We start from the raw sequence: 25989 nt of genomic DNA, 5'->3' as shown, positions 1-25989 counted from the left end.
ATTAATAGCGAGAGTCACTAAAGGAAAAGTCAATGTTTCCTTCCATCTCGCTGATATTTTAGGGTTTCATTTGTTCGTTCTCTTTAGCAAAAATCTGTATGTTATTTTCTCATTCTGAGAAATAGAGATAGCTCTTACTCTTCAGCAAAGATTGTTTTATTTCATCCGTATGAATAGAGAAGTTTGTATGAATTCCAGATCCTTAACTTTAACCTGAGTGTTTTTTGCCATTCTTTCTGTAGTTAAAGAAGAGGAATTGTTTGAACTAACTGGAAAACCAGTTTTTGTTGTTGTTGTTTTTTACAGTGAATTGCGCTGCACATTTTTATATCATAAATGTTTTTAGACTATTCCTTATTTTGATCATCTTTTTCACTCTTCCTTTTCTTTGTATATTCTTACGTGTATCACTTCCCCTTTGTCACATCTTGGTGAAAGTACTATCAATTTGAAAACTAAAAATCATTCTGTATGAAAAAAAAAGAAATTGAAAGTGAAAAGCATTTCACCAGCCTGCAGAACTCCCATATTTTTATTTGTCATGTTGTTTTGCCTTCTTTTCCCATGGAATCCATCGTCTGTCTTAACTCTGTGAGGAAGAAGATTTTCATGGCTGTGGAGGAAAGGGGAGAGAGTTGCCATTGAGTCATTAGCTGGTATCTGACCATGTGGATGGATAGGGCCCTGCTAGACAGGTCAGCTGGCTGCTCGTCCAGGATGCAGAAAGCACCTTGAGACAGCTGCTGCTGCTCGGTGGTGCCTGTCTAACCCCCCATCTGTGACCCCTGCAGATGGTGGTGAGTGCTATCGTGGACACGTTGAAGACCGCGTTCCCTCGCTCTGAGCCCCAGAGCCCTACAGAGGAGCTGAGTGAGGCTGAGACAGAAAATAAGCCCCAGACAGAAGGCAAGAAGGTTTCCAAGTAAGACACCCTTCCCAATTCTCAGGGGATCTCCGGTTTTCAGTCAAGGCCCATCCCTGCTCTGAGGTCCTAGAATAGAGGGGAGGGGTCATCTGTGCCTGTTTTTATGCAAAGTCAGACTGCGTAGCAAGCCCAAGGTCCTGCAGAGGTAGCCTGGCTTCATGTTGGTCTTGCCCTGGGAATCCAGGGCCCAAACTGACCAGGGAATTTTGACTAGAAGGAAAACTCTAGAATATGTATGTTCTCCCCCACCCCGCTTGGGAAATTGAAACATTTCTTTTAAGAATTAAGGCTTATCATTGATCTCTGTTTGTCATGGTTTCTGGCTCAGGAGTCGGGTACACTAGCGTAAACAGGAATGGGCTAGAAGGGACCCCTTCAGGGGGTCAGTGGTTATTGCTGCTGCTCCAGCCTGCACTGGCAGCTCTCACAGCCAGCAGGTGGGGAGGAAGGGCACCACACTTACCTTCTCGGGCACTTGCTGTATGTATCTGGGCCATTACAGAGAGAGAGAGAGTGCTGGTGGGAGGGAGGGGGTTGGAGAATGTTTATGTGTGCGTCTCACTGTCTTTTTCTCTGTGTTCATGTCTTAATGGGCTGGCAAGAACCCTCGCAATTCTTAGCCTTTTGTTTTCCCCCCTCACTGGGCCCATATTTTGAAGGGTAACCATGTTGCCTGTGCTTATAAGAACCCTATTTCTTAAAACATTGAGGTTAGGCCTTGTGATTCCCTCTCTGGTTTTATCTGGAACACAAGGGGAATAGTGGATGTGCAAAAAGGTGTGAAGAGCAAGGGCAACCTTGGTCTGTGGCACTTGTCTATTTAACTTTCAACAAATTTTTAACGAGCGCACAGTATGTGCTAACCACTCTTCTAGCCTGTGGGATACAACTGTGACGGACAAGTCCTTATTTTACGTTGACAAAAGCCCTTCCACAGGCGCGTTGTAAGCATAGCTCAGTGCAAGAGCTGCAGTGTGTGTAAGAATATTGTTTGGGGGATTTCAGAGTGAGGCATCTCTTGGCAACTCTGACCACTGTAAGCTTCCAAGAATAAGTGTGGACATGCCTGTTTTGAGGTATTAATACTTGGTCAGCCCTTCGTATGGGGATCAAGACCATGAATTACACACTATTTCTGCTCTTCGTTTCTGTACCAGATCCAGATTGAGGTTCTCATCCAGTAAAATTGCTCCAGCACTGAATATAACTGAGGCACACGAGAAGGTTCTCTACTGTCTCCAGGACAGCGGTGTGGTGAGAATCCCTACAGAATTCTTGGGATCATCAGTTAGGAGGTCAATCCTGCCATTATAGGCAGTTGGGATGTTCTCCAGAATCAGAAAGGTCTTTGGTGCCTTCCTAAAGGACTCAACCGACATCTGGGTCTCTGGTTTTTATTCTAGGAGCATTTTCTCAGACTGGTTTGGAATTCCTATGAGTTCTGGGCTGGCCAGTTGGCTTCTCAAGGGTGGTGGGCTTCTCAAGGGTAGTAGCCTTGGGATAATAGGTGATAGAATGAGAAAGCCAGCTCCTGGAAGGAAACATGATTTTTGTAGCAAACGAGACTACAGAGGCATTGTTCTCCTTGCAGTTTAGGTTAAAACAAGCACCTTTTCCTTAAGTGGTCACAGGGTCAGTGGGGTCCTCTACTCGAGACACGTGCAGGGAAGCAACGGGAGCCATAGGTGCCCCCCACTCCCTGCACCCTGCCTGTGACACAGCCCCTTCTCTCTTCTCAGGAGTCAGAGACCCTCTCCGTGTCTGGGATGGAATCCTTTATTGAAAAACAGGCAAAGTTACTAGAAGCTCAGCCAGCAGATGCTCCTGGAAGAGATTCTGAACAGACTGCTGAGGGGTGTGTGGACGGTCGCGTGTCAGATGCTGCTGCTCCAGCCCAAGGCCTCAGCAGCAGTGATCCAGGTGAGTGACAGCGGAGAGCCCGGTGTGTCCACTGGATTGTGACCGTTGGGTGGCTCTGTCAGGTGCCAGGGTACAGAATGGCACAATCCCAGGGCTGAGTGGATCAGAAGAACTCGGGACATAAGCAGGGCGTCCAGTCCAGCAAGATAAGATCCATGTTTCTATTAATAGTAGTGTGATTATTTCAGTTGTTCCTAATGTACATTGGCATTATCTTTGGATTGCTCCCTTCGTTTAGAAACTGTCTTCTCTGGTGTCTGTGGTGCCACTTTCTGGTCTTCCTGTCTCTCTTGTGTTCCCTCCTCTGTCCCTTCTGTTGGCTCCTCAGCCGTCCAGAGCTTCATTCTGTCCCTACTCTGTGCACTTGTCCTGTGAGCTTCTCTGTTGATTGGTGTCAACCCTAACGTGTGCTGGCGATGCCTCAGTCCTGGAGGTGGGTTTCCACTTGCCTACCGAAAATCTCCACCTTGGTGTACCATATGCTCAGTCTCTCAGTCGTGTCCGACTCTTTGCAACGCCATAGACTGTAGCCTGCCAGGCTCCTCTGTCCATGGGATTTCCCAGGCAGGAATACTGGAATTGGCTTGCCATTTCCTACTCCAGGGGAATCTTCCTGACCCAGGGATTGAACCCACATCTCGTGTGTCTCCTGCATTGGCAGTTGGATTCTTTACCACTAGTGCCTCCTGGGAAGCCCAGATGTACTGCAGGGCAGCTGAAATACAGCATGCACAAAATGGAATTTCTCTTTTCCTCTGGATCTGTTCCTTCTGTTGTGTTTACTGCCGTGGCCAACAATGCCGCCTGGTTACCAGGGTGGAGCAGAGGAAGACCAGGTAAGGCCACCGCTCTGTCTTCAGGAGCTTGAGGCAGGGCAGTCATGCTTCCTGGAGGTGCAGTGTTCTCTGCAGAGGGAGAATTAGGAGGCCTGGATACTGGTAGATTTGCTGTGCCAGAACTTACAAGAACAAAGTCTTTCAAATCCTACAAAACAAAAGCATCCCTTGCAAATAAAAGATCACAAAATCCTGGGCCCAAAAGAGGAAAAAAGGCTGACTTCACTATTGTTTCTCAGACACCCACAGTCAGTCCGCACTGTGGACCTCAGTTCAACTCTATGAAAAATGGAGTTTACAACCCCAGCTGTTCACACACTTCTCTCTGGTTAAGTAAATGTGTTATGAGAGCAAAAGCATCAAGAGAACTATGAGAAATTATAGATGAGATGGAATGGGTAAGATAATATAATTCTAGCCAAAATCAAATCTTTAAATGTTGTGCATTATCACCCTAAAGACATCATTTATTCCTGTGCCATTCTTTGAGCCCTGAGAGACTCCACGTGCTCGCATGATAGATAATTTACCACTTTCACCAAGAGGACCTGGGCCCTTGTTGCTTTCACTCATTGTTACTGCTGTGCTCCTTGTCGCCACATGGTGGCAGCTCTGCGTGTGTGCATGCTCAGTCTCTTCAGTGGTGTCCGACTGCAGCCGCATGGACTGCAGCCCGCCAGGCTCCTCTGGCCATGGGATTCTCCAAGCAAGAATACTGGAGTGGGTTGCTCTAGCATGGACTGCAACTCTAGGTAAATGCTAAACCTGCGAAGAAAAGAGAATTGAAGAGGGAGATTGAGGAATGCTATTTTTCCAAGAAACTGAATATCACATTTTGAACAAATAACCAGAAAGCAGACACATCAGCTCCTATGCCCCCTTGAATGACAGAAAAAAAAGGAGAATATATACAAGAATTAAGATTAAGAAGGATTAAGAAGAAAGTAAGCTTCAGTTCCAGCACATTTATCCAAGTTTGACATCGTTCACATTCTATAAGAACCCTTAAGTGAGCTGTGCTTGGGCACGCTTGCACAGAGAAAACCCACTGATCCTAGACTAATACAGTTACTGTTGATGATTAATTATAACTTTAATCACAGCTGTAGTACCAGATAGAAGAGGATTTTTTCAGGAATATTCTGTAGTTCTGGGGCAGTCTCCTGGAAGGCAAGTCAGAGGCGATGGGGGACCCCATGAACAGAGTTAGAGAACAGACGCTTCCATCCATAAACTACATCTGTTTTAAAAAGTTCTGCTTAGCGTGAGTATGAGCGTGTCTGTGACCCTTTCCGTCTTTGAAACAGGAAAGAAGTGAGTAATCATCATGGCCTTTTACCAAAAGTGCAGTGTTCTTCCCAGAACCACATGTTATCTCAAAATCAAACTGAGACCTCCTGGATCCTAACCCTCAGCTCCGTGTAATGGAGTTGCTTTCAGAGCCACTTGCTTACGAAAAACAAGTCCCACATCTGCTGCCCCGCACATTTCCCTGCTGCCCCGCAGAGGCGAGTGGATGGAAGGGAAAGGGACCGGGCCTTGCCACTTCCAGTTAGTCACCAGTTGTGAGCACTTACTTGGAACAAAATGTGTTCAGCTGCTTAGGGGAAATACAGAAGAACCAGAAAGGAAACCAGAAGAACCAGAAGGAAAGTAGGCAAAATAGTTACCTATAAAATCAAAGATTTTATAGATAAAAAATTACTCAGTGACTTAGGAACATAAATTGTAAAGAAAGACAGAACCTGCCACTGAACTTTGTAGAGATGCAGTAAACGTCTCTTGACTTGAATACAGATAGATGACACAAATGTGAGATGCTTGACATAAAGGTGGAGCAGACCCAGGGCCCTGAAACATGTCCTCGAGTGCAGGTCTCTTCCGGGTTACTCCAGATGCCCTTTCATCCCCAGGAACAGAGACCGAGTTGGCTGACACAGCCCTGGACCTGCTTGTCTTGCTGCTCATGGAACAGTGGCGATGGCTGTGTACAGAGAGCGTGCAGAAGGTTCTTCATCTTGTCTTCGGGACCCTAATCCAGAGGTAGGCCTGCTGGGTGCCCCTTCAGGTTAGAGTCTCAGGTTAGACGGAGGTTGGAGGTGGTTCCTGATTTCTGCCCTAGAGAGGGAAAGCGTAGAGTCCAGGAGACCTGCAGCCAAAAGAGAAGAGAGAACCTGTGTCCAGGGCTGTGGGGTGACGAGCTGCAGAGCATCACGTGGTTGTCTGAGGTGTGGACAGGCCTACTCTTGCAGGACCCCCGGCATCATCCCCTGAATTCAGGCACTGAGCTGAGCTCCTCCTCCGCTGGGGTCCGTTCTCCCCCAGTTTACCCCCAGGCCCTGTACCTCTCACTTTAGTGGACGTACGTGTCTCTTCACCAACAGTGTACAGTCACCGTGACTACCAACAACAAGGAAGAAAAGAGAAAAACCATCGTGTGCTCTCCTAGTAAAGACTAGTTTCTCCAGAAGGGGTGGACATGGTCACAGCTGAAGAAGCACTGACGCATGGTGGTGGGGAAAAGGATACTGAGATTTGAAACTTGGGTTGTATAATTCCAGCACCAGTTGAATTTCCTGAAAAACTGGTACGCAGATGGAGTTTCTAGTGCTGGCTTTCTAACCATGAAACTGATGCAAGCTTTGCTCAGCTGCAGGAGTCCAGGAACCCTGTCTCTGAACCAGGCAGACACACACAGCGCTTGAGCTGTGGCCGCTCATGCTTTGACCTCTCCCGTGTGAGACATCCTGGCAGATCCCAAAGTCGGGAGCCAAATCCTGAACCCTTCTGTTAGCGTGTGACTCATGCTAATAGGTCACTCTGAAATTAACAGTTTTATTAAAAAGAATTATGTATCTATTCTACAATAAGTAGGAGATCTATTATTAACTTTCCTACTGGGCAACTGTCTTGGTCATTTTCCTTTATTCATTGAGAAAATATTAAGGTCTGGTCAGTAGTGAACAAAACAGACACGGTCCCTCCTTTCACATATTTTATGGTTTAATGAGGGTGAGAACGGAGGGCTTTATCCATGTTCACCAAGAGAGTGCTTGGTGGAGGCGCAGGCCCCCCGGGTGTTCCACAGCCGCATGCTTATCCACCGCAGCATACCGCTGCTCCGCTGTGTGTCGTCGCTCTGAGCTCTGGAATCATTGTGGTTGTCTGTCTGCAGGTGTCTGGGTGCATAGAAAGTGTTCCAGTAAATGTTGGGTCTTCGTACTTGCAGTTCAGAAAAAGGGAAGGATAAGAAGTGGATTCTGTGTTTGATTCCTCCAGCTTGTGGCCCCAAGTTCCCTCCCAGTTCAGGGTGCCCCACCCAGGTCAGTCTTCAGCTGCAGCTTCCACTACTCCTATTACTCTCTGCTCTCTGAACCACACAGAATCCGTTCTGCTCAGCAGTACAACCTTGTGAGGTCTTCCCGGGCGACTTTGTGCCCGTGACCAGAGCGTCCGTGTGTCTGACAGCAGGAGGCAGCGCCCAGGCCCCCCTGCAGCACAGGTGCTGTCCCGGGGCGGCAGTGTTCTCCAGGCACTCCTGCTTCCCCGCATGCAGAGCTTCTGGAGTCAGGGCTGCCCTTCCTCACGAGAAGAGCCTGGAGTCAGGCTCAGTTCCTCCTCTCTCCACCCCCGTGCCCTGACAGTTGCATGGGAACCACACCTCGGGTTAGCTGGGTGGATGGCTGGCTGGTGAATGTAGCTTATGCCCTAAACAACATCAGAGGGAGAGCTTATGGCTGAATCCCCTTGAGCTGCTTCTCTTTCCACTTAAAAAAAAAATGGATGACACCTTTTTTTGTTGTTAAAGGGAAAAAATTTTGAATGTGTTAGTGAATTTGAATGAAGGCAAAGTGAGGATTGCAGAAGAACAGAGTTTTGTGTCTAGGTACTTCCAGACAGCTCTCCATGACTGTGGTCTGTTAACCTCTGTTCGCCCTAGATGTTTTCAGGTGGTGGCATTTTGTACTTGTTGACTTGCCTCATATCTCTTCCTGTCAGAACTTTATTCTTAAGACCATTTAGTTTTGTATGAGCTGCAGCAGAAATAGGAACCCAGCTGTTGACACCGTCCTCGCCCTGGGCCTCTACAAACTAGACTTAAATAAAGAGCCTCATCTTCCTCTGTTCACGGTCTTGCATCTTCTCGATAAAGCATTATTCCCAGCTTTTTAATGGTACACTTGACCTTCTTCTCAAGTATCTTGTGCTGGGTCACATTGTTCTTGAAGCTTCCTTAAGACAGCAGTCAGGAGGTCATGGAGAAGGAATCTCTCCCAGAGCCCCCTCCAGAGGCTCAGAGGACCTGAGCCTGTGGCCCGTGGTCTCTACCAGCAAGCTCTGAGTGCCGGCTCCCCAAGGAAGAGACAGGGCTTATTTCAGGTTCAGAGTGTAGGCGTTGATGGTCTTACTAGCTTCAGGATCCACCATCCAGCCAGCATCTGTGGAGAGCTGACTTTGTGCAGACACTGTGCCAACATCATTTAATCCCCTCAGAAGCCCTGTGAAAGAAGCCTTATAATCCCTACTTTAAAGGTGAGGCAGCTAAGGCTTGCAAAGAATCATGATTGTTCAGTCAAGATCACAGAGCTAGTAAGGATGTACAGGCCGTTTAAACCCAGGTTTGTCTGATGTTCAGCTGCAGGATCAGACGTTTGCCCTATGACTTGAAAAGATAAAAGCCAGCCCCCAAGTCTTTGACTCAGAGCAGTCCATATTCCCCAGGAGGAGACTGCCAGTCAGCTTGTAAAATGAAAATTGCATTTGAATGTGCATCCACTCACACACGACACAGAGTCCTCTGCAGCACACTAAAGCCAGTCTGTGTCACTTGTCCCCTGGACAGCTTGCATTTTATTTTTAAAGAGGCCGGCGCAGTGCTGCATTCCTGGGCTCTCTTTGCTTTGGTAAGCACATACTCTGGAATGTGATACCTCCCCAAAGCTGCAGCACCCCTTCCACCTGTCCTTACTACCCTCAGAGAGGTGTGGTTGGTCCCCGCTGGGTCAGGGTGGACCTCTCCCAGTCTGTCCCCAGGACTGAGGCCCAGGAGGCAGCATAGTTGCTCACTCTCTGAAACAGCACGCCGATAAGCTGCATCCATTTGCAGAGCACCTGGATTCTCCAAGTTCTAAAGCGAAGGAGAGTCGATATTGATGCCACGAGTACCTGCCACAACTTTTCTGGTTGAGCTGGACGCACTGCCATCATGGACGGCGTCTAAAGTTAGACGCTTCTCCTTTTAAAAATGTCATCATTGTCCAACCTCCAGCATTATCATCTCCAAGAAGACAAGTTCATTTCTTCTGCTTCCAGCTTTCTGTATTCTCCTTGATCCCTCTAAAGGCCCATATACATAACTGCCTAGGACGCCAGGGACTGCTCCCAGGTCCAAAGCATGCATACTGTCACTTTTTCCCTCTCTTGCACATATTTAGTCTTCACGCCACCCTCCCCCACATCCCCGCCCAATCTCTCTGTCCCTGGCCTGCGAGGGAAAAGAGTAAATTCAACCTCATGACCCCTCCTTCCAAGCCAAGGTTGGAAGAGTTTGAGCCAACTGCGTAAATCTCCCTTGATTGTTGATACTGTGGAGAGTGTGGGGGAAGGGAGCTGGGGAGAAGTTAGATGCCCAAAAAAGGCATTGTTAAGTCAAAGGCAAGTCTGCACGCATGCGCGCCTGACCTCATGTGTCAGCTTCTGTGCTGGGAACATCCAATTATGTAAGAGGGAGTGCTCCTTATTTGGAGTTAGAGTCAAAAGGAGGGGAGAGGGGTGGGGGAGCAGTCTAAGCCAAGGTGTGAATCCAGCTTATGCAGACCACTCATTCAGAAAGCAGGAGAAGCTGACAGTGTCTCTGAGTGCGTCAGATTCAGGTTTAGGGACTGGAACACTCAGACGCTGGGTGGGAGGAAGGGAGAGAGAGGAGAAACAACTGTGCTCCATTGACGGGAGAAGGTGTGGGGCAGGAGCATCCAGCCACGGTCAAGGGTGAGATTATTCTGGAGTCCTGATGTAGAGCAAAGGAATGAGAAGAAGCTGGCCCAGATCCCCGCCTGGGTGCCCAGAGCAAAGCCATGATAAAAATATGAGCCAGGCTAGCAGGAGAGTACACGAGTGCCACCTCCCGTGGCCCTGCCCTCCCCATGGCCCCAGAGATGGCAGCAGACACATTCCTGGTGTCTGTGTCTGCGTCAGGGTTTCTTAAAGAGTGTGATTGAATGAGTGAGTGAGTGAGCGAATGAGCATGTGTGCGTATTGAGGGCACGTGGGAACAGAGCAGTGTGGCAGAAGGGTGGGAAAAAAAGAAAGTTGTGTGACCTGTGGATGTAGGCAAGTAGAAAAGTACACGAAGTCAGGAAGTAGATAGAGAAGAAGAAGAAAAAGAATATGTCAGGTTATGTTGTGGAGCATGCTGTGGGTCCAGGAGAAAATTCAGTGGCAAGCTCCGAACCCTGCACCAGGGCATGGAATTGTCTTCCGAGGGGAGAGGTCTCTACGAGTCATCTCCCAGGGAGGGTCAGGAGAAGGCGTATGGGTGGCGTATGCGCCTGTTGGAGAGGGCGGTGCTGGCAGCGGGCAGTTACAAGTTGGATGACCAAGAATACTCTTGTCATCCATTCTCTCTGGTCACTCCACAACTTCAGGTGTTCTCTGAGTGGAATCTGTTCAGGGGCCTGTTTCCCGGTGGGCCTCTCTAAATAGCAGATAGATAAACCGTCTTCCTGACGTTGATTATGTCTAACGGGCAGCTCCAGGCCCACCACTGAAAGGGCATGAGCAGCTGCAACCAAAAAGGAACTGACATTGACTAAATACTACATCAGGTAAGCGGGCGTGGATTTTATATACTAAGGAGCAATTCAGTTCTCTGAGGTAGACGTGTATTTTTTAAGTGAGCAAAGTGTTATTTAGATTAAGTAACCTTCTCAGAATTATAATAAGGGCCACACCCAGGATTCCACCCAAGTCACCCTGGCCTTCAAGCCCATCCCCTTCCTGCCACCGCCTGCGGCCTCCTCACTGAGCAAGCTTCCCCATGAGGCAGTGGCCACAGGACTGACCTCACCTGAAAGTGCCATGTCCTACTTCTGTCCAAGAGACACACATATTTGATGGTAGCATATAAATTCATTTCCATCCGTGTTTTATTCTTAAACACTCCTGGATCAGAAATTATGTAGTCTCCCTTTAGTATCTCTATTCTACGTCCTATTCGCAATCAGAAAAGGGTTATCATAGTTCTGATTCACAGTTTCTCAAGACACAGATGCTGGGTTTTTTTCCTTTGCTCCATAAATTTCTCTTTCAGTTCAGCTCTGGTGCCTTGTGTTGCCTTACACCTGAGCTCTTTCTGTGCACAGCTTCTATTGAAAAATGCGTTTGTTTGCAAGAGCTACAAAATGATCTCAAACCAAGTCTAGTTTTCCTGTCTGATTACATCCTTGCCCCTTCTAGTTCCAGTGCTGGCCTGGATTTGAGGGGCTGACGTCTATGTTCTGCAGCAGTGGCTTTGCTCAGGTTGTATCGTGCTTCCTTAGGGAGAGGAACACTACTTGCCCCCCACCTTTTCCACTAGACCTTGGAAAAGGGGAGCTCTGACTTCGTAGACTCGGTCAGGATAGGCTTCAGTGGTCTCCAGTTTTATGAGTGCCCTCCCTGCCGTATTTCTTAGGTGTCTCTTATTCTACCCATGATAGGACCAAAGCACCCAGCCTTTCCTGTTGTCTGCCGAGAGTTTCAACCTGAATCCGTCCTTACAGCTGTAACAGCTCGGTGTGCGTTTGCACCTCCGTGTGTGGGATACGCTCCTACCGTCTCGTACACTCACAGGTGCAGAATTGGCAGCAGTTAAAACCAGAGCATCATGACATATGTAAGCATCAAAACCTTTTTTCCAAGTCAAATTATTGCCATCTCTTGCCTATCTATAACTACAAAGAGGAGCCTGAAACAGGTTTTAGGACAGGTTCAGACTGCAAGCATCTGGTGGGCAGGCACTCGTCTCACTCACCATCCTGCTGTAGGCATTTAGCTGTGTACATGGAGGGTGCTTCGTAAGTTTTTGCCAAATGAATGAACATCACTTGCCCTTCTGGTTGAATCGGTCTCTCTTCTCATCACTAGTGAGAATCTCGGGAGTTCCCCAGCGCTGCTGGGATGAGAAACACAGATGTAAGAGAAACCCCCTTGCCTGTCTCCCCCACAGCTCTTTAGTTGGGCAGCTGCTCCCCATCCCCCAGCGTCATGGCTGGGCCTCGGGCTATCTCCCACCCCAGCGGCCTTCTCTTTCTTCTCCAGAGGGACAAAGTGCCCTCTGCCATCATGGGCCTCCTGCCTAAGCTTGGACCTTCTGGAAGCTTCTCCTGCTGCTTTGCTTTCTCACCCTCTGTCCTTCCATGTGTGAAACTAAGGATATGGGCTTTGAAGTCACACAGATCTGAATTCACATCTTCCCTTGAGGCTTGCTGTCTCTGACTCACCTTTGCTTCAGTTACTCCGAGTGGGAGTAACAGTGCCTTGCTCATGAACTGATGAAGACTTTCGTTGCATGCCTGCCATCCGGTGGCATCAGTAAATGTGAGTTCTTGTCCGTCTCTACAAGCCCCACGTCCCGTTTCCTTGGGGACTCTTGTTCCCTAGGGCGGTCACACATTTGCTGTAGGATAGAGAATCTGTTTACATTGCAATGGTTTTTTGCTGAGGTGTTTGTAGTGAGCTCGCTTTGTGATCTCTTAGGAGCAAACACCCTGTGAGACACATGGCCTTTTCTGCATCCTTCAAATTAGGGTGTCTTCCTCTGTTTTAGCTGTCTATGAACTCTGTCCTGTCCTCACATTCCTACTTAACATCTTCCCAAGTCGTATCCAGTGTTTCAGAACCAGGGAACTACCTTTTAACCCAGGTACTCCCAACACTTTACTTTCTAGGAAACTAATTTTATTTAGTTCTTGTTGTGGTGACCTCTTTATAAATAATTTTTGAAAAGTCTTTGTGAGATTTGATACTATGTTGACTTGCTGACTGCTAGCTCTTCAGGCCTTTTATCCATCAAGGTCCCTTCAGCCTAAGAAAATAAATAACCCATAAGAATCCATTAGAAATACTGAACAGTGTAAGGTCAAAGAACACAGTATAGACCATAAACACAGTTTTAAAAAGTCATAAGGATTCTTGAGGGTAATTGTTAGGTAGGGTTTAGAGAGGAAAGTGTTTAATAAAGTTAGACCTTGCAAGACGAATCCCTTAGAATGGTTTAGGGTAAAGAATGTTCCAGACACTGGAACATTTTTAAAGAGGGAAACGGACATTATTTCTACTTTTAATAGTTGCCTTTAAACATGTTTTGCGTATTTTCAGCCAGCCCCTTTCTGAATGTGTGTGTGTGTGAGTGTGAGTGTAGAGAGTATGGACAGCCTGCTGGACTCCTCCTGCTTGGGGCAGTTAGGTGTGAGTCCTCCATGTGGACTCCAGGTGGCAGCACAGGATAAACAATCCCTGTTCGCAAGGCTTGGAGGGAGCTGCGGTTGTAGTCGTCACCCCGGTGGGGTAGTGATGCGGCGGGGTAGTGATGCAGCATTTGCTGTCTCGCCCCATGGCCCGGAGGTGGCTTGTGCGCCCTCTCCTTTGTGCCCCTGACTCTGTCAGCCAGCTTCTTTCTTCCTTCACCCCCGCCCCTTCAGGTGGTTCACTGTTCTGACACATCCCTGAGCCCGCCAGGAGAGTCAGTCTTACAGAGGGGAAACTAAAGCATGAAATGCAGAGCTCACGCCTTAGCCCCTTCGTTTAGTTCCCTAGACCTGGTAGAGCTTTGTAAGAGGATCCAGAGAAGCCTTTCTCTGACACACGCACAAACACACAGGCACTTTCACAAACACTTTGACGTTTTCTCCTTTGATCTCAGCAGCTTTGTACAGAAGGCAGGGCCAGAGTCAGTCCGTTAAGAAGGAACTCAGAGCTCGGTTGTTCGCACTTCCCTGTGGCCCGGCCAGCCTCCAGCCCGCGCGGCTCTGCAGTGCTGCTCTCACTCGCTGCTGCAGCGCTGCGGGAAGCCTCGCGGCTCTTCTGGCCGCTGGGCTTTGCTTCCCCGGAAGGGTATGGATCAGTTTTATGTGTGGTATTGGGGTGGAAACTCTGATGGCCTCTTCCAGATGGGAGACTCTGGACTAGGAGAGATTCCAAGAAACAAGGAGGGAGTAACTTACTGTGCGGAACGTGTCCTGCTGTTGCTCTTACTGGGGCCACACGAAAAACAGGCAGGTATCAAAAATGTGTGGCTGATTTTTCTGTTAGCCCTGATCTCAGAGCTGGTTTATGGTGCATTGATGACAGCCTAGTGTGAGGCTGAGAATAGTTGTCCTGAAGGCCTTCAGAGGGACATAGGTTTGTGTGATCACCTTTGAAACTGGAATCCTGAGTGTCATGATGCTCGGTCTAGAACAGATTTCTAAAGATCTCCATATGCGATCAGACTCTCTTTATCCCATGAGCACAGAGCCCCCAAGCGACTCCTTGTTCCATATTTTTTAGAAAGGGAGCCAGACCTTTGCCATTGGCCATTTTTTACCCAAATATCCTGCTACGTTATTCTCACCAGCTTCAAGTGATGGGTTGGATTCAGATGAATGCTGTTCATCCATCGGGGGCACTTCCCAAAATACACACATGACTCACAGTCCTCAAAACCCTTTTGCTTCCGTTTGACTTTCAGCCTCTTCTTGCCTCTGGGCCTATTTGCCAGGAAAACTGACAAAAACCTAGACTGCTGGCAGCTGTCTGTCCTTTCTAGGATTTATGGAGCGTGGCTGACCCCCTCCTTTGCCCTCCACCTCTCTTTTCTTGCAGTGAGTGCAGAACCAGGTGTGATTGTGTGGGTTCTTCATGGTGAGTTCTGAGTTGTAGCACAGCTGACTTATTACCCAGTTCATTTACTGTCCACCCCACAGCTGCTGTGTTGGCACACAGCTTAATTTTAATATTAGCCTGAATAGAAAGTTCTTAGGAAGAGAAATCTGCCAAACGTTTATGTAGATGCATATAAAATGCCAAATACAAAGGATTTCTAAATTGTCTACCTTTATTATTGTCCTCCATCAGCACAAATAACTAAGAGCTCAATATTGTTTTGCTGCTTTGAGTACTGAGACGTTTGCCTTCTGCACAGCTTAGTGTGAGCTGTGTGCCTTGCATTAAGGCCAGTGTTTGTCCCACTTACAGCAGTGATTCACTTAGTAACTAATACTTATTGATTACCTACTATGTGCCAGACGCTGAGTGAAATGATCAAAATTTAAAAGACCCCTGGTTCCTACCCTAGGAAGTTTAATATCCAGTCAGAGATGCAATCTTATAAATAAGGAGTTACAGTTTAAAGTTCTGACTTTAAAAACAGCTCTTCATGATTAAGAGAAGGGACTAAGTAAATTATGAGAAATCCAGGGAGGGTTTATAGAGGAGATGACCTCTGAGATAGGATTTAAATGATGAAGGGAAATTGAGAGCTGGCGTTGGAGAACAGAGCATTGAAGGCAGAGCAGTGAAGCAAGACAGTGTATGTGTGGAACTCAGAGAAGCCTGGGGCGGTTGGGATGTACGATGTGTAGCCAGTGTGGCCAGAGATTCCACTGCAGAGCTCAGTAGGCACTGACCCATACAGAGCCCTGTCACTATTCAGAGAGCATAGGATTCACCGCTATTCATTAGCAAAACATGTACAGAATTAAACAGAAGATGACATGATCAACTTAGTAACTTAGAAAAATCATTTACATGTGCTATCGAGGATTAATTGAAGAAAGCAATTTTCAAACTGGGGAGACAAATTGGGAAAGGGGTGATGAGGACCTAAGCAAAGATCGGTGCTGCAGAGATCATAAAAGCTGATGAATTCATGGGGTCCTGAGTACTGAGGAGGTCGGCTGGACCGGTTTTAGTAACTGTTTCAGTAATTAGGTGATGTTGCAGGGGGCAGGTGGGCTAGGGTTGGAGAAGAGGCAAAATCAAGAATGACTCTGGTTCTCCCTTGTGGATTGAGAAGCAATGCTAGCAGATGGCATAGTAGCCTTCCAAATAATATATCTGACTTGTGATTCTGAAAGTTCCTTGTTGCTCATTAAGTCAGTGGATTATTACCTACTTTTGTGTGACGCTAGATGATGATACATGAGGAAGCATGGACTGTATCTCTAATAAGTTTCAGATTTCTAATAGAAAACTTTAGGACCTCAAGGCCTAGATTTCTATCCTTTCTTCTACCTGTAAGCTCTGTCTTTGGAAGAAAGAGGAAGGTGTGGCTTGAACAGTTAACTGTGTAGCTGGAACAGAGGAAAGGTTTGTAAATTTCCTTACTCTGGCACATGATGCCCACGTGGTGGACTCCTGACTGCAACTGCAGTGAGAACATAACTTGAGGACCACAGGAAGGGCTTACTTGGCAGGACATCCATCGACTCAGTGAAGAAGAAAAAGCTGCAAAGAAAACTGAGGTAAAACTAAAACTGAATAGAATGGGAAATAACTCACAGAAAGGAAAGTAGACGGGAGTGAACTAGAATTCACAGAAGAACATAATAGAGAATCTGTCTTATATACCACAATAACAAAGGGACTTAAAGTTTATCATGGAGCATTTTGGAATAAGGTTGATTCATTCAGTATATGTTTGATTATGTGAACTGTCCTAGTCCAGTAAATGCTGAGGAAGACACCAAAATGAACTGAGATCCCTGCCATCAAAACTTCACAATCTTGTCTTTTAAAAGTTTTAAGAAGCTCAACCGATATGTATTGAGTAAATGGAATAAACAGATTAAACACATGACTCCAACGAGGAAGGAGAAGAATCAGCATCAGATGAAATCAGAGTCGTTAACTGGGATCAGATTATAGATGAAAAAACAGAGAAAAGGGACATGCAGTGAGAAATGCAAACAGTAGAAATTAGAACTGGTGAGAACGGTGTCCACTAAACTTGAACTCAGAAGGAGCTGACATTGTGGATAAACGTTAGGGGGAAAGATTTTTTTTAAAAAAAGTTTAAAACAGGAACAACTAAGATAAATTGTTTGGAACAGATCTTGTACTATTAACTGGCTACCTTGAGAAATCATTTATTTATTCAACAGCAAATTGGTGTACTCTTTGCCTGGGGTATTTCTGTTTTTTTGTTGTTGTTGTTGTTTTTACGTAAAGGAAAGTGTCTAATAAAAAGAAGTGAGCAAGCATGATTAAACTAGAATTGAAGACCAAAATAGGAATGGAAATAACAAGAGAGCATTCATCTGCTTTAAAATTCAGGTACCTGACCAGGTGAATTCTGTTCCATGGAACTGAAAGAATTTGCATTTATCATTGAAGATCTAAGATCATGAAGAAAATTTCTATATAGGGATGCGTTGCTCGGAGATGGACAAGTGACTAGCCTTTTAAAAAATGGATACAGGCTTCTGACCCTGACTTTTACCTCTGGAAACTTCTTAAGTGGATTATTAAATAGATGTCTTGTGAACTCTCAGGAAGAGGAACACGGGCCTCAGAACCCAGTGTGCATTCAGTGGGAATGCTAACCTTGTTAGCAAGGTTTTTTTTTTTCTGTCTTAGCAGGATTGGTTGGAGAAGGTAATGGCACCCCACTCCAGTACTCCTGCCTGGAAAATCCCATGGACGGAGGAGCCTGGAAGGCTGCAGTCCATGGGGTCGCTGAGGGTCGGACACGACTGAGCGACTTCACTTTCACTTTTCACTTTCATGCATTGGAGAAGGAAATGGCAACCCACTCCAGTGTTCTTGCCTGGAGAATCCCAGGGACGGGGGAGCCTGGTGGGCTTCCGTCTATGGGGTCACACAGAGTCGGACACGACTGAAGTGACTTAGCTGCAGCAGCAGCAGCAGGATTGGTAGGCCATTAAATGATAGGAATGCATAGGTTGTTGTATTGTCTGTGGATTTCAACAGGATTGTGCCATATTTCTCTAATATCCATATGGACATACATGGTCTGGACTGCAGGACTTTTAAGTGGTCCATGGCTATCTGAGGATCTTTAGCCCAGGTAGCTAATAACTTGATAGCCTAGAGGGCACTTTCTAGTGAAAACATAGAACTTATCCTTTTTGTCAGTGAATTTGCAAGTAACTCTGATCTTAGAGATATAATTAATACTCTGGGTGACAGAAGTCAAGATTCAGAAGACTTTAGAAGAGTTAGTTCAGTTCAGTCACTCAGTCATGTCCATCTCTTTGCAACCCCGTGGAGTGCAGCACGCCAGACTTCCCTGTCCATCACCAACTCCTAGAGCTTGCTCAAACTCATGTCCATCAAGTCAGTGATGCCATCCAACCATCTCATCCTCTGTCATCACCTTCTCCTCCTGCCTTCAGTCTTACCCAGCATCAGGGTCTTTTCCAATGAGTCAGTTCTCTGCATCAGAGTGTTGGAGTTTCAGCTTCACCATCAGTCCTTCCAGTGAATATTCAGGACTGATTTCCTTTAGAATTGACTGGTTTGATCTCCTTGCAGAAGAGTTAGAATGGTCATCTAAAGCAAACAAGATGGGATTTAACAAATAAATATTATAAAGCAGAATTTAGATTCTTTTTTTTTTTTTTTAATTACACAAGTGTAATACAAAAGGACAAGCCTAGATTTAACAGGAGTCTGTGATTTCTGGTTAAAGCGCATACGTGGACTCAGGGTGCTAGCTGGCTGCATACCCAGTGATGAGTCAGTGCTTTAGTGTGTGTGCCCCAAAAACCAGTACCGTCTTTGACTGTATTAATACAAGTATGGTATCTGGCTTGAGGAAGGCACCGTTCTCTGCCTTCTTTGCCGGTCAGGGCACATTGTGAGGTTGTGTCTGGTTCTGGGCACTGTCCGTTGTAAGAGAGGACAGCAGTGAAAACCCTAACCTGCCCTCCCTTCCCCCCACCACCATCAGCACTGCTCAGTCGTGTCTGACTCTTTGCAGCCCCATAGACTGTAGCCCACCAGGCTCCTCTCTCCGTGGAATTTTCCAGGCGAGGATACTGGAGTGGGTTGCCATGCCCTTCTCCAGGGGATCTTTGTGACCCAGTGAACAAACCTGCATCTCTGGTGTCTCCTGCACTGGCAGGTGGATTCTTCACCACTGCGCCACCTGGGAAGCTGAGCCCAACCCCCCACCGCCCCATGAAGCCATACTTATCCAGGGCCTTCCTCTCTCAGCCATGGATGCAGTCTTAGAAAAGACATGAGGGGAATTTGGTTAATTGGCTTAGATGTGGTCCCTTAAAGCTTTCTCCCCTTATTCTTGAGATTTGATTCTGCTCTTTTGATGGAAAATGACCTTCTGCTAACCTTGAAGTCCCATCTTAAGCCCTAGTATTAAACTGTCTCATTTTTAGCCACCGCTTCATTTCTCTGTGTGTAGCTATTTCAGACCAGATTCCTTTGAACGTGGACTGGACACGGACTCGCAGTGTAATGGGTGCCCTGGTCTCTGCATCCTCTGTCCTTCCATGTCTGGCACTGGAGGCTCTTCATGTCTCAGTGTCCATCTGCTATTGTTTTTTTCTCCTTTTATTGCCTGTTCTGGGCCCCCTAGAACATCTCTGTGCTCTGAGTCCTTCAGAGATGGCCTGACAGAACACTTGTGGTCTGGCTTTTTTTCTTCTTTGGGGAGAAGCTAGAAGATAGAAGAAGATATCTAAATCAAATATCAGAACTGGAATAGTAGTAGAAAATAAAACCAGTGCTATTTGAGGCTCTTCTCCATATTTATTTTAGCGTATTTACCTCATGCATCTTGTGTTACATCAACAATAACATTTGTATTTAGTAAATGATTTCTTATAAATAATTTGTAGATAGTAAATAGTCCAAGGGATGTGTGTGTGTATCTCCACCTTGAAACTGGAGCTCTTAGCTTAACAGTGGTAGCAGCAGATTCCAGAACCTGATGCTGGAGGAGCTATTATGGCACACTGGACTGCAGACACAGAACACAGATTCCATTCCTTGTGCTTCAAGACACAGATTTCTCTTTAACCTCCCCACCCCTAGGTTAAGAACAGAAGGATGACATGTGGAATGGAGAAATGCAGGGAGCTAACGAGGCTTTCCAGGTGGCTCAGTAAGGAATCCACCTGCCAGCGTAGGAGACGTGGGTTCAATCCCTGGGTTGGGAAGATCCGCTGGAGAAGGAATGGCAACCCACTTCAATATTCTTTCCTGGGGGATTCCATGGACAAAGGAACCTGGCAGGCTATACAGTCCATGGGGTTGCAAAGAGCTGAACACGACTTAGTGACTAAACAGCAACAACAAGGGAGCTAAGGATGGGAGTCAGGGTGTCGGTCGCTTAACACTCACCCCAGAGCCTCATCTGCTGGCTTCCTGTGCCTCAGCCCAGGTTCAGGACTGAGGGAGTTCACAGTGTTAGATAAAGAAGGGTGGTGTGCATGGAGCCTCACTCTGGAATAGAAGGAAGGGGAAATGGGTTGAAGGAGAGGAGCAATGGTTGGATGAAGAAATCCCTGTGCTCTTCCTTGTTTATCAAATACTGTTTCTGTGCAGCGTGTCGGGCAGACTATACAGATCCCTGGAGGGGCATCGTGTGTAGCAATAAAGCATGCTTTCGAGAGGGGTCTCTGGCGTACAGGTGGCTTGTACTGTCTGCGGGTGGGGCAGCAGGGGTGCTGGTGATTATCTGGATTTGGACTTGATCGCTTTCCCCTCCAGACAGGGATGCTCGTCACTTGTGTCGAGAGGCCAAATCTCCAACGTTCTGTGAACAAAAGGTTGCCGCCTGCGTCTTCTCCACAGGTTGCCTTCTCCCCTAGCTGGAAAACGAAAGTAGGCTCATCCCAGTGCCCGGGAGGCAGCCTCTTGTTTCCTTCGAGAGGAGGAGGAGGAACGGTGGTGGGAAGAGGACCCTGAAAAGGGAGGGAAGCATCTGTGTGGTGGGCGCGGCTTGTCTGCTGCCCGTGGGGCATGAGGCGGAGCAAGAGCACTGAACCTCGCAGCACCCCACTTCTACAGTGGACCCCTCTCTTTAGACACGAAGTTGGTTTCATTTCAGCTGGTTTACACAAGTCCTGCCTCTCCCATTCCCAGGACTGACTCTTCTAGGCCCTTCTGTTTATTAGTCCTGTGCCTCAGGGCTTAGGGCGCTTACCGGCGCCTTTGTTTTGTTCAGCAGCTGATGTTTTGCTTGGTGACCTCAAACGTCTTTGTCAATTAGTTCTGCTAAGCTCTGACCATTTTATTTGACTCACTGACTCATCCTCCTCATCAGGGGCTTATTCTTGCCTTTTTATACTGTGATTCTTCTTCCCAACATCCGCATTGAGAGTTTGATGGGTTATAGACCAGTAGGTTTGTATAATTTGTCTGTTGCCACATGTTAATGTTTGTTCTGCATCCAGCATGTGTTGATGAGATGCTTGGTCACCACGGGAGGGAGCAGAGGGGACCTCCTTGCCCAAATCCTATTCGAGGTCCTGTTCCCATTGAATGAATGACCATTAAAGTAAAGCAGGCCCACAAGGGGGCCGGGCACCCAGGGCTGCTGTTGTCATGCTCAGTCAAGGAAGGGCTGAGTGGATGCTGAGGTCTCTCCAAAGAGTCGCAGGTGCTGCTGGCTCCAGAGGACAAACTGAAGGTCAAACGGAAGGGCAAGCCAGCCTATTGTTTGCATCTGTGAACGAGAGGCTGAGCTAGAGCTAATGCTGGCTGAAAGGGAAAGTGTTAGTCGCTTAGTTGTGTCCAACTCTTTGTGACCCCATGGACTGTAGCCTGCCAGGCTCCTCTGTCTGTGGGATTCTCCAGGCAAGAATACTGGAGTGGGTGGCCATTCCCTTCTCCAGGGGATCTTCCTGACCCAGGGATTGAACCCTGTGTTTCCTGCACTGGCAGACAGATTCTTTACCACTAAACCACCTGGGAAGCCCAAATGGTGATGGCTATTTTGGGCAAGCTTTGTGCCGCTCTTGATCTCCATCGATGTCTGCCGTTGTTGCCCTGCCGTTACCTTTCAGACTTCCTATTCTTAGAATCATCTGTGAGCCCTGGGCCTGGGGGAGTGCAGCCCCCAAAGCTGGAATGCCTAGCGTGAGCGGAATGCAGACTGTCTGGCAGAGTGGAGGTTAAATAAAGTTTGCCTTGGCAGCCCCCTCCACTCTTGGATGGACGACAGGCAGCTCAGGTCTGGAGTGATGGCATGGGCTGTGTGGTGCAGCACCAAATAAAGTCTTCTTTGCGTGAGTGACGTTGCCAGCAGTCCATTCATCCCCGTCACGGCCATGCCATTCTCAGCACGGGCCTCTGCAGTGTCGAACCTCAGCAAGTGACCACACCACTCTGGAGACCTGCAGAGACAGGGAAAGCGCTTCGGTGGAAATGCCTCGCAGGCCCTGCATATTGCAGTACCTGCCCTCTCAGTCACTGACTCATTTGTGGAAGCAAGACAGAGGGGTACATTTTCACTGTAATAAGAGCAGTTGCCAGTCAGTCATTTCACTGACATTTCACAGACATTTCACTGTGGGAAGATGTTGTGGTGGGGACCTCTTGCAGTGCTTATAATGTAGTTGGGAAAGGCAAGCTGTAAATATATGAGGCAGTAAGTAATATTCCAAACTGGAATACCAGTGCTTAGTCTGTGTTGTAGAAGGAGCACTGCAGGAGGCCTAAGGAGCGAGCATTTCTGGGTGGAATGCTCAGGAAGGAATTTGTGGAGGATGTGGGGTTTGAACAGGTTTTGCTAGAAGGACAGAGTTCTACTGCTGGCCAGGAGAAGGCCTGGTCTGTCGGGAGCAATGGGTGATGTCAGGAGTCCTCAAGACAGGTTGTGGGGGCGTGGATGGTTGGCCACGGAGAGGGGTTTGTATAAAGTCCCCAGACCCTGCGCTGTGTACACGGCACTGAGAAGTCCCAGTGCTTCTCGCTGGAGGACGGTTGGAAAGGTGCAACCTCTCCAAAGCCAGGGCCCTCAAATGCTCTGTTCTCAGCCCCTGACACATGGGTGCTCACACTCAGTGAATGACTGTAATCCTATCGTCACTCGTCTTCAAGTTCTGGGAGCCCGTGCTGTCGACTGGCTTGGTCTCGCCTGTGGGAGCTGGCGCTGCCTTGGCGTTGTTCTGTCCTCATTGCCTGGAGGACTTGCCCTGGCTCTGGGTCCTCCACGTTGCCCTGACCCTTATCTCTTCCCCTGCAGGTGGCTGGAGGTACAGGTGGCTCATCTGACGTGTCCACAGCGCTGGGTGCAATACCTCCGGCTCCTCCAGGAGTCCATCTGGCCAGGCGGGGCTTTGCCCAAGTGTCCTCGGCCTGTGAGGACCCCGGAGCAGAAGGCAGCAGCTGAGAAACAGGCTCTGCAGAGCCTGATGGGTGTCCTGCCAGGTGACTGCAGAGAGACTGATGGTGCCATAGCCTTCCTCCCCACACCGCTTTCCTGCCATTACCCCACGCCCTTCTCCTGTTTTCAAAGGGCCTTATCTGCAGCAGGACTCAGCAAATGTGTTGACCTGCTATTTCTGAGGCCAACAGGAAAGTGGTTGGGACTTCTGGGGAGGCTGAGGGAACAGGAAGTGTCTTCGGGGCAGGTGATGACTTCCAGCCCTGTGGACCAGGGAGGAGCATGACATGCCTGCAGAAGCCCAGCTTGGGGACCAGTGGCCAATGAGTAAAGTGCACGGTCCTCAGCTACATAGACACAAACTCCGAAGAGGGCTTTTTCCTTCCCTTTATATGGTTTTTTTCGGAGGACGGGGAAGGCAGTTTGCTGCCTGTGGTTGTGCTGGGGGGAGGAGGGTACAGTGGTGGACTCTTACCCCAGACTGTGCCATTTACTCTTGTTAACCTCTGTTCTCCAGCCTACACCATTGTATCAGAAGCAGCGACAGGTTACAGAATTGTCTCCTGGGGCCCATCTTATTTAGATATCTAACTTAAGAACCATTTTTGTTGGCTTTTCCCTGTCTCCTGAGGATATAGTTTGTCTGTGTGGTTCAGAGATGTGCCAGAAGTACCCAGTGTGACTAAAGACAGCAGACGTCCTGAGGAGGCAGTCCTCGCAGAGGCTAAGGCTTCGTGGTGAACTAAAACCATGTCCACCTTTCTTTTCAGATGTCATCGTAGAAATCCTTGGGGAGAACAAATGCCGGCTGAGCTGGAGTCTGGTCTTGGAGTCGCTGCAGCAGCCCCTGATCAACAGGTGGGCACGGCGGAAGCCGTCTCTGGTCTCAGAGGGTCCCGGGCTTCTGGTTAAACGGCTGCACCGAGAAGACTGGAACCGCAGTGTCTCCCTGCCCTGGGCCCCGGCTGCAGGTGCAACGACCGTTTCCCTGGCTTCCGAGCAGGGGTCAGTTGGCCGGGAGCTGGTGGGACCAGCCACTGTTTGCATTGGGAAGAACTCTATGCAGGCCCCCGTGGGAGCTCCTGAGAAGGCCCTGGCAGTCCTCAGCACAAAGAGGTCATGGTCCCCTGGCCGGTGCCGGGGGGGGCAGAATTCCGCCGGTGTTGAGAGCACGTTTCCTCCCCTCTTGGCCCTGCCCTGAGCACGTTGTGTCCATGAACTCCCACTCCTCATGTCCTGTCTGCCTCATCACAGGGGACCTGAAGGTTCCTAGTAAGTTGTTACTACAGGGATTCCCCTCGCTCAGGGCTCTTCAGAGCAGTGCCAACGTGCTAGATGTAAAGAAATAGGGAATTTCCTTAAATCCAGTCTCAAGTACCATTTCCACCTTTGTTGCAATCCTAGCCTTCTTTAGTTCAGCAGACTTTTATTTTACAGCCGAGACACTGCAGTCCACTGAGGATATCAATAGCGGGCAATGGGGAGGTGAGATAAATGACATCAACAGGATCTGGTGTCCTGAGACCTAGCCAGACCTTCCCCCAAGTTGTTCTTTTTGTTTGTTTCAGGCATTTGATTTACTGCCTCTGGGACATCATCCTGGAATTGTTGGAGCTCAGTGCCTCTGCCGAGGAGTCTGCCGCAACCAGCTCCACCGCAGACACCCCAGGAAGACGGGCATCTCCCCTTAGCCAGAGGCCATTGTCCCGTTTCTTCGAGGGTTAGGAAGGGCGGATCACTCTGCCACCCAGAGACAAGCAGAAGACCATACCCTCTGGAACAGGGCCACACTCAGAAGGCCTGGGGTCTCAGCAACAACGTCCCCCCTCCCCCCCGCCACACACACACACACACACACACACACACACACACACACACACACTTGGTCTGTAGCAGGCAGTGGGCGTATGTGCGCCATTGCACGCACATCCATTTCCATGCCTCCTTGTGTGTGGACTGTTGCTGGTGGGGGGATCCTGGTTCCTCAGGAAATGGGAGCCATGGGGGAGATGAATGAGCCCCCCAGCTTGCCCTCCTCCCTGACACTGTTTGCCGGTAGCCTGGCCTGTGCACACGTGCACCTGAACCCCCCCGCCCCCCCCATGCAGGCTCCAGGGAGACCGGGAAAAGCACCACAGCTGGGTTTTCTTGGAGGAGAAGACAGTCTTCTGAGTTCTCTCTTCCACCAGGAAACAATCCATCCAGGAGTACTCTTGAAAGCCAAAGCGCTGGTCTCTTGAGCGTCCCCACAGCCCACAGAGGGAGCCGCTTCTCAGGGCTCTCCACGCTCACCGGTGTTGCCCAGCACCCTGGCCTGCAGAGGACGTGACTTCGGCTGCTGCCCGAGGAAGCTGCTTCCCTGAATGGCAGACTGCCAAAGCTCCGGGGGGCCCACCCCACCCCTCCACCCTTTCCTGAGAGAGGGCTGCACTGCAGGCTGTACCAGCCCCTCCCCAAGAGCAAGTGCATGCTGGCGTCTGCGGCCTTCCCTGTCTGCCTTCACCCACCCAGCACAGCAGGTCACTCCGCCGTGACGAGTGAAGAACAGGACCTGCACTAGCCTGGAACATTCCTGCTTCTCCTGTCACCCTCCCGCCTCTGACCGTTCATTCCCAGCTTCCACTCTCCTTTGCTTATGGAGCCCGACAGCAGATGTTAGGTCCTGGGCAGAGTAAAAACGTGTGTCAACGTGGTCTCTGGCTCTATGGGTTAGGATGCTTTAGACTGAAATTACTAAGAACGTTTATTTTTTTCCATCAAACCAGTCCCTGAGTAGGTGAGGCCCCGGGTTGGCAGATGCAGCATCTTGGACCTCATCGAGGGCCCAGATTCTTCCCATATTTATTTTGCCTTGTAAACACATTAGCTCATCTTCAGGCCACCGGCCTTCACAGTTGCTGCAGTTCAGGGCATCACATCCACGTATGACAATATCCTTGAAAGAATGGGGGCGTCTCCCCCATGTTTTCTTTTAA

The 25989-nt window shown here is 48.5% G+C and overlaps 1 protein-coding gene across 4 annotated transcripts in view; it reads left to right on the top strand.

Moving 5' to 3' along the window:
- Positions 1-25707, top strand: part of SNX19 (sorting nexin 19) — a 32272-nt gene extending 6565 nt beyond the window's left edge. The window contains exons 5-11 of one of the 4 annotated variants that reach the window (XM_006061689.3): positions 792-922; positions 2083-2179; positions 2665-2845; positions 5595-5724; positions 22874-23058; positions 23785-23872; positions 24583-25707. In XM_006061689.3, coding sequence (XP_006061751.3) covers positions 792-922; positions 2083-2179; positions 2665-2845; positions 5595-5724; positions 22874-23058; positions 23785-23872; positions 24583-24739 — 969 coding nt within the window. In that variant the 3' untranslated portion in view covers positions 24740-25707. Of the gene's footprint in view, positions 1-791; positions 923-2082; positions 2180-2664; positions 2846-5594; positions 5725-6065; positions 6093-11378; positions 12088-22873; positions 23059-23784; positions 23873-24582 lie in introns of those variants that run through there. The other 3 variants (XM_044943576.1, XM_044943577.1, XM_044943578.1) reach the window with 3 other exon arrangements.
- Positions 25708-25989: the final 282 nt, after the last annotated feature.

The sequence above is a fragment of the Bubalus bubalis genome, chromosome 5 (assembly GCF_019923935.1).
Source record: "Bubalus bubalis isolate 160015118507 breed Murrah chromosome 5, NDDB_SH_1, whole genome shotgun sequence".
NCBI classification, from domain to species: domain Eukaryota; kingdom Metazoa; phylum Chordata; class Mammalia; order Artiodactyla; family Bovidae; genus Bubalus; species Bubalus bubalis.
This window is presented reverse-complemented; position numbering and strand designations above follow the sequence as displayed.